The sequence below is a fragment of the Pseudorasbora parva genome, chromosome 17 (genome assembly GCF_024679245.1).
Source record: "Pseudorasbora parva isolate DD20220531a chromosome 17, ASM2467924v1, whole genome shotgun sequence".
NCBI classification, from domain to species: domain Eukaryota; kingdom Metazoa; phylum Chordata; class Actinopteri; order Cypriniformes; family Gobionidae; genus Pseudorasbora; species Pseudorasbora parva.
In genome coordinates, this window is record NC_090188.1 from 22,253,466 (window position 1) to 22,262,453 (window position 8,988).

General features: G+C 35.9%; 1 protein-coding gene across 1 annotated transcript; it reads left to right on the forward strand.

Moving 5' to 3' along the window:
* Positions 1-390: 390 nt before the first annotated feature.
* On the forward strand, positions 391-6,741 carry qrfpra (pyroglutamylated RFamide peptide receptor a). The gene is made up of 6 exons (XM_067421726.1): positions 391-903; positions 1,421-1,579; positions 1,929-1,990; positions 3,598-3,833; positions 5,358-5,455; positions 5,551-6,741. Exons 1-6 carry the CDS (start codon positions 564-566, stop codon positions 5,850-5,852), a joined length of 1,197 nt encoding a protein of 398 aa, XP_067277827.1. The 5' UTR covers positions 391-563; the 3' UTR covers positions 5,853-6,741.
* Positions 6,742-8,988: the final 2,247 nt, after the last annotated feature.

An 8,988-nucleotide genomic window follows, 5' to 3' on the forward strand; every position in this document is an offset into this window, starting at 1 on the left:
GGGACCAAAATAATTTGGTGTAATTACAACTGAAAGATAAGTGAACAATTGTTTCAGTCTCTTCTTTACATAAAGGCGAAAACCCTTCTTTAAATGTAGCCTACTAATAAAGTTGTTACATGGATAATATCCATTTATTATTTTAAAGTGGTTTTCTTTGACTTTGTTAGGAATGCAGTGAACTTTGAAGTTATTGATAGCCATAGCTGTGCTAATAGCTAATAATATCCTAATAATAATAATTTGCAATAATAATAATAATTTGCTAGCCTACTTCGTAATTCTGCAAACGTGAAACACGTAATAAACAAGTAAAAATGTAAGGTCCTTAGGATTCCAGTGAGCAAATGACTATCTCACTCTCCACAGCTGCTGCCTCCCTCAGAATGCTGTGTGACTTAACGAGCCAATGTGTCGCATGAAGTAATCCGCATCTAGGAGTTCGATATCTGATTGGCGTTATAGCTTAGAGGCACGAAATAAAAGCGGCATTGACCGTTCTGCTCTTAGGAACATTTTTGAGTTATTTCCCCCCATTTTAAAAACAAGTTATATTAGGCTACATGGGGAATGTGAAGATTACTCCTGAAGTGTTGGAGCAACTACTACAATTTTACAATCTAACTCGTCGGGAGTTCATTGAGACGTACCAGATCCAGCCGTTGGTTTACATCCCTGAGTTACCGGCTAGCGCCAAAACTACGTTTGTTATTGTTTACACGGTCATTTTTCTCCTGGCTCTCATTGGCAATAGTCTGGTTGTCTATATTGTCTTTAAAAAACGCGGGATACAGACTGCCACAAATATATTCATTTGCTCGCTAGCAGTAAGCGACCTTATGATATCTTTCTTCTGCATTCCATTCACGTTGCTACAGAACATCTCATCTGAGTGGTTCGGGGGTAAGTGCCATTTCTAAATAATTTTTTATTTTAAAACAAAATTTGTAAAAAAGTAGCCTACAACCTACAACCTTTTGCCGTAGGCTGTGTTGTTTTGCATGTTTTGTTTGCTATTGAGGGTTGGTTTCATTTGAATTGGGCTGTAGGCTATGCTACATTTCCAGAAGTTAAATATTTTCTAGTTTCTACTGGTTTAAAACAGATGCTTTTTGATTTAATCTTTTTAATCATGAAAAAAATCCAGAAATGTTTGAATTCAATGCCAACCATCTAGGCTATGTAATAACCATTTTTATGTTAACCACATTTATTTATGTATTTGTTTGTTTTTAATGTTGTTTTACCTATTTCATTAATAACTCCATGCATCTTTGAACAACTTATGAAATATGAGTGAATGCAGGGGCTGACAGGTGGCTTTTCTTTCACCTCATTATTACTAACTTTTTCGTGTTGTAATTAAAGATTGCCTCAGCAAAAGATGGTCTTAACTCTTTAAACATTTACATGTTTTTAGGTGTGTTGGTGTGCAAAACAGTCCCCTTTGTTCAGACCACTGCTGTTGTGACTGGCATTCTCACTATGACCTGCATCGCTGCAGAGAGGTACCAAGGGATCGTGCACCCTCTGAAAATCAAAAGACAGTGCACCCCGCAAAGAGCATACCGAATGCTGGGTATGTACCCATATCCCTGTATTTATTTATTTATTTTCAAGTTTGACATGTTCTGGTTTAATTTGTTTTTGCAGTATTTGATCATGCATAATATGCATTATACAGAAGCATAAAGTATCTCAATAATAATAATAATAATAATAATAATAACAACAACTACAACAATAATACATGTTATTTATAAAGCACTTTACATTTGATAGAAAATCTCAAAGTGCTAAAAAGTAAGTAAAATAAAATAAAGTAGTTAGAGCAATTAAGAATTAGGTTTAAATCAGCTACCAATTAAAAGTAACACAAAAATGTAAACAGTGAAAGACTTAATAATAGTGTTTTCATTCTCTGTTAGTGGTTGTCTGGATTGCAGCCATGGTGATTGGATCGCCAATGCTCTTTGTTCAACAATTAGAGGTATTGCTCAGAATGTCTTTTCATCTTTTTTTGGCTGAAAATTTAAATAAAAACATCACAGCCAACTTTTGCCAACACTAGTTAGCATTCTGTCACTGCAGAGATGTACAGTGGTTTCTGTGGGTGTATTACCGTTCCAAACTTGATTTTCCAGGGTGTAGCTTGTTAAAAGCTGTCAGGTGCCTTCTGGTCCAATTAAAGGGATAGTTCATCCAAAAATGAAAATTACCCTACGATTTACTCACCCCCAAGTGTTTCTAGGTATGACATTCTTTTTCAGACGAATACAATCAGAGTTATATTAAACATGTCATGGCAAATCCAAGCTTTAAAATGGCAGTAAATGGCAGCCCAAAATGTGATGCCCAAAAAAGTGAATCCATCCAATATAAATGTAAAAAGCCACCTGTAAAATGTCTAGCTATTTAAATTGTAATAATATTTCACAATACTACTGTTTTAAATTAGTCTATCTTTGCCAGGAGGTTTCCTCCGGGTAATCTGGTTTTCCCCAGTGAAATGGAGTCAAAATTGCCTGTGTGTGTGAGAGCTTTGTGATGGACCGGCAATTTATGAGTATCAAATAAGCACATTTTAATGAATGAATGAATGAATGAATGAATGAATGAATGAATGAATGAATGAATGAATGAATGAGGCATTTATATAGCGCTTTCATATGTACTAGGCTACTGTACACTCAAAGAGCTTTACATTCATGTCAGGGATCTCTCCTCAAACCACCACCAGTGTGCAACATCCACTTGGATGATGCAACGGCAGCCACAGTACAACGGCGCCACACACCAGCGATAGGTGGAGAGGGTGATAGAGCCAATTCAGTGGAGGCCATGATTGGTAACACAGACCACAGGGTGAGCACCCCCTCCTGGCCTCACTAACACCTCTACCAGCAGCTACCTGCTTTTACCAGTTGGTCCTCCATCCAGGTCCTGACCAGGCTCAGCCCTGCTTAGCTTCAGTGGGAAACCAGTCTTGGTCTACAGGGTGATATGGCTGCTGGCAATTTAAATTGATATCAATTTAATATCCGCCAGACCACCTTCCGTATTCAATTTACGAACAAAGAATAACTGCCGTGATGTATGACGTCAGAAGTATAAGTACGCGTTTTGAACTGTGAAATGTATGCCAGGACATTTTTTATATAACTCAGATTTTTACTCCAAAAAATTATTACCATTTCCACAACACATTAAGCAGCAAAAACAACATTGACAATAATTAAGAATCACTATTAATTATTGGGCACCAATAATATTTGATAATAATTGAGCACTAAATCAGCATATTAGAATGTTTTCTGAAGAATCATGTGACACTGAAGACTGGAGCAATGAAAAATTCAGCTTTGCCATCACAGGAATAAATTACACTTTAAAATATAATAATATTTTACAATATTACAGTTTTTACAGTTTTTTACGGTGTTTCAAAAATATCCTAATTATTCAAAAAATTGACCACTAGTATTTAGAATATTCACATAATAACATTGGTCAGTTTCATATGCTACAGCTACATTTATAATGGTATTTCAAATCTATCTGTTCTTTCCCTCTGTTTCCCACCTGTGGCTCATACAGGTGAAATATGACTTTCTGTATGATCTCCATCACGTATGCTGTCAGGAGCGCTGGAGCTCCAGCGCCCAGAGGAAGCAGTATGCCACCTTTATTCTAGTGTTTCTCTTCCTCCTGCCACTTGCGGCCATGCTGCTACTCTACACCAGAATTGGCATTGAGCTCTGGATTTGCAAACAAGTTGGGGACTCCTCAGTTCTCAACACCATGAATCAGAGGGAGGTTAGCAAAATATCCAGGTAATTTTTCACAAATCTTTATGATTTCCTCTGATCTTTTCTTTTTAATATACACTCACCTAAAGGATTATTAGGAACACCTGTTCAGTGTGGTCCTGGTCAAGGCAATATCCTGAACTCCAAACTGAATGTCAAAATTGGAGAGAAAAGCGATTTAAGCAATTTTGAGCATGACATGGTTGTTGGTGCCAGACGGGCCGGTCTGAGTATTTCACAATCTGCTCAGTAACTGGGATTTTCACACACAACCATTTCTAGGGTTTACAAAGAATGTTGTGAAAAGGGAAAAACATCCAGTATGTGGCAGTCCTGTGGGCGAAAATTTCTTGTTGATGCTAGAGGGCAGAGGAGAATGGGCCGACTTATTCAAGCTAATAGAAAAGCAGCTTTGACAGAAATAACTACTTGTTACAACTGAGTATGCTTGAGGCGGATGGGCTACAAGAGCAGAAGACCCCACCGGGTACCACTCATCTCCACTACAAATAGGAAAAAGAGGCTACAATTTGCACAAGCTCACCAAAATTGGAAGACTGGAAAAAGAGACATTCAGATTGGTAGAGTCAGAATTTGGCGTAAACAGAATAAGAACATGGATCCATCATGCTTTGCTACCACTGTGCAGGCTGGTGGTGGTGTAATGGTGTGGGGGTTGTTTTCCTGGCACCCTTTAGGCCCCATAGTGCCAATTGAGCATTGTTTAAATGCCACAGCCTACCTGAGCATTGTTTCTGACCATGTCCATCTCTTTATGACCACCATGTACCCATCCTCTGATGGCTACTTCCAGCAGGATAATGCACCATGTCACAAAGCTCAAATCATATTGTGGCAAGCAGCGAGGCGAGGGACTGTGAGAGCGGGCCAGTGGCGAGTGATAATGAGCGCCAGCTGCGCAACACACCGGTCTTGTCACACCATCGGCGGAGTGATGGGAGTATAAAAGGAGGAGCAAAGACAGTGGAAGATGAGAGAGGACCAGGCCTGGACTTTACATTGAGTTTTGTTATTTGTGTGCGGGCATTCGTCCGTGAGGGGCTGCCCGCAGTTTACTTTCGCTTTGTTTATTTAATAAAAGTTGTTGAATGTTCGCCGGTTCCTGCCTCCTTCCTTCCCATATCTACGAACTTTATTACACATTTCAAATTGGTTTCTTGAACATGACAATGAGTTCCCTGTACTAAAATGACCCCCATAGTCACCAGATCTCAACCCAATAGAGCATCTTTGGGATGTGGTGGAACAGGAGCTTTGGGCCTTGGACGTGCATCCCACAAATCTCCATCAACTGTAAGATACTATCCTATCAATATGGGCCAACATTTCTAAAGAATGCTTTCAGCACCTTGTTGAATCAATGCCATGTAGAACTAAGGCAGTTCTGAAGGCAAAAGCGGGTCAAACACAGTATTAGTGTGGTGTTCCTAATAATCATTTAGGTGAGTGTATAATGGACTAAACATGTAAGTTCTCCTAATGATTAGGATCAGACAATCATTATGCAATCCTCTCTTAATGCAACAGAAAGAAACGAAGGGCAATCAAGATGATGGTCACCATTGTTGTGCTATTTACTGTCTGCTGGGCACCTTTCCATACAGTTCACATGCTGTTTGAGTACAGTAAGAACATCAATGTGTCTAGTAAAATATCTGTGCACATTACAGTCTCAAAGTGTGTTTTCATTAAGATTTCAGCTTTGCTTTCTTGTTTCCAGGTTACTTGAACAAGAAGTATGATGACATCACAATCAACATGATTATTGCTGTTGCACAGGCCATAGGTTTTTCAAATTCTTTCAACAATCCTATTATCTATGCGTTCATGAATGAGAACTTCCAGAAGAACTGCATGTCCACTCTTTCCCTTTGCTTTAGGAGGTCCAGTCACCGTGTAAATGTGAGGGACAAATCTAAAGTAACTTTTTGTAAGTCTGGCAGACATGAAGAAGACATCGCTGTCATGCCCAGAGTACATATAGTTGATCAGGTGCAATCGGTTGAGAGCAATATAGGCTAGTGCATTCAAGATGCTTTACACAATGATATCTAATAAAGTTTGGGGACTTTTTAAACTAAAAATATATTATGCTCACCAGGGCTGCACTGTAAAAAATGGGAATATTGTGAAATATTACAATTTAAAATGTTATTTTCTTATTATTATCAATTAGGGCTGCAACTTATGATTATTTTGATAATAGATTAGTTGGTTGATTATTTTTTTGATTAAAATAAAAAAAATAGTAATATGTAGTTATTCCATGGTAACCACAAATTAACCATGGTTTTACTTCAAATCAATAGTTTAACTAGCCTATATGGTATTTGCATGGTTATAAAAATAATAGGGTAATTAATACGTCAAAAAACATTTAAAAAAAATTAACCATGGCTTTATTATAACTAGTAAAACCGTTTTACTATAATAAAGCCATGGTTAATTTTCGTAGGGGTATGTTTGTGCTATGCATGATGTCAAGCTACTGCCATTTCTTATTCCTTTAAATAGGCTATTAAACGTATTATATTTATATTTAATTACACGCTGTTACCCCTGTACAATTACTATTCTCATAGAATCATTGATTAACATGTTGACTTTTAAACCTACATTTAGCGTCCAGCAGCAGATATTGCCGCTAAATGAATGTTTTTGCGCTGAATATTAATATCTCTCTTTTTCGACTGCATTCTGTCTTTTTGTCTGACGCGCATGCGTGCGCCCGCCACAGGTGTCAGTAAAAGCTTTCATGCAAAAAGGAAATACTCGCGTGCATATAACCTGTAAAATGAACGTTTTGCGCTGAGGACGCACATGAATATGTCAAAGCACATGTGTAGGCTATGTTAAATGGCAACTTCTCATGTTTTGAGCGCTTGGATCATCCTACCTTATAGCAGTTTTGCAGCCCTATTATCAATGTTGAAAACGGTATGCAGCTTAATGTTGTTGATATTTTTTTTCAGGATTATTTGATGAATAGAAATATCAAAAGAACAGCATTCTGAAACATTTTTTATTTTGTAGCAATATATATAAATGTTTACTGTTATTTTGATCAATTTAATGTATCCTTGCTGAATAAAAGTATTTAATTTCTAAAAAAAAAAAAAAAAAAAATCTAACTGACTAAGCCCTACTTTTTGAAGGTATAGTGCATAACAAAATAGGCCAGAAGCATAATATAACAATTGAGAAGTTTCCAACACAATGACGGACCATTAAGATTAATAACCATAAGATTTCTGGCTTACACTGTATTTTAAAGTGTCCATGCAATTATACATTTAAGTAGCCTACTGAGCATTCTGAGTAGTAATTAACCACATGTATAGGGTTAGGATTTGGGTTTGATTTAGCGTTAATTGCATGTAATTATGCATAATTTCAAATAATAAGGTGTAAAAAGGACACTGTGCAATAAAGCGTTACCGACTTCTGCATAGGGCAAGGGCCAGAGGCAAGCATCGTGGAAAGATGGCCGGTCCATTACAGGGCTCTTACACACACACACACTGGCAATTTTCACTTCATTTCACATAATCTGCATGTCTTTGGACTGAGAGAAACCGGAGTACCTGGAGGAAACCCACAGTGACACAGGGAGAACATGCAAACTCCACACAGAAAGACCTCCTGGGGGACCATTGAGCCACCATGCTCTGGCAAGATTTATAGATTAATTTAAAACAGTAGTATAGTATAGTGAAATATTATTACAATAAATTATTAAAATAACTGCTTTCCGTTTTACTTTACTTTAAGATATAATTTACTTCTGTGATGCAAGCTGAATTTTCATCAGCCATTACTTTCAGTTTACTAGTGTAGCCTAATTAAAATTGTAGTGATACTTTACAGTCACATGATCCTCGAGAAATTTTTTAGTATGCTGATTTGTTATCAATTTGTTATAACGTGATTCTTTGATGAATAAAAAGTTTAAAAATAACAGCATTTATTTAAAATGAAATCTTTTGTAACAATGTTTGTTATATGTAACCACACTAAAAAAAAATCAGGTCTCCAATTAAAATGTTTCCAGTGACTGATCACATCTAAATTTTTCAGTAGGCCGAATCGAATTTCTGTGAATTAAATTGCATCAATTCACAGAATTTAAATTTGGCCAACTGAAAAATTTAGATGTGATCAGTCACTGGAAAACTTTCAATTAGAGACATTTTATTATTATTTATTTATTTATTTATACAGTGAATATATAGGCTAAAGAAACAATATTTATTTATTGAACGAAATTAATACTTTTATTCAGGATGTGTTAAATTATTATAGTGTTTTTTTTAAAGTTAGCCTATAGTAGCCTAAAAATGTATATTATTAGCACAGATTTCTATTTTGAATAAATGCTGTTCTTTGTAACTTTTTATTCATCAGTGAATCCAGAAAAAAATATCTCAGGTTAAAAATAAATAAAAATAAGTAGCCTTTTTCTGACATTGATAACTGAATATAAAATAAGCATATTGATTTCTGAAAGATCATGTGACACTGAAGACTGGATAAATAGCTGTTAAAAAAATGTTGCATCACAGGCATACACTTTCAAATCTTTCAAAAGCAATAAAATAAGTAATGTTTCCAAACTTATGACCGCTAGGCTAGTTATGCCTAATGTCACCCAAATTGACAAAGACTGACAAACCACACAGACACAAGTAGCTCAGTGAAGTGCATCTGAGAGAAGAATCTATATATATAATTAATTATATATAGTCTACAGGTAAAAATGTGTGTTTTATCTAAAGGTCCGAGGTAATTTAATGGTGGGCTATTACCTAGCACTGACACCTAGCTGTAGAGAATCGGAATTCTATAACATCAATGATTAGCCTACTACTCGTTGTTTAATAAAAAAAATGTAGAATTATCTTATTTGACATTTTTAGTTATATGACAAGTCAGTCCAGATGGCTAATTAGAACATTTAAATTTAAAACAGTCGTGACTTACAAATGATAACAATTAATTTATTGATCTAATGGATATTGTATGGCAATATAACACCTTTTTCTCACTTTCACATATAACTTTCAGTCTTATCTTATATTATCTTTAAAATACAAATTATTTAAACAAATTTTAAAAATAACATTTATTTAGCATCTCTTTATAGTCAGGCAGTACCTCA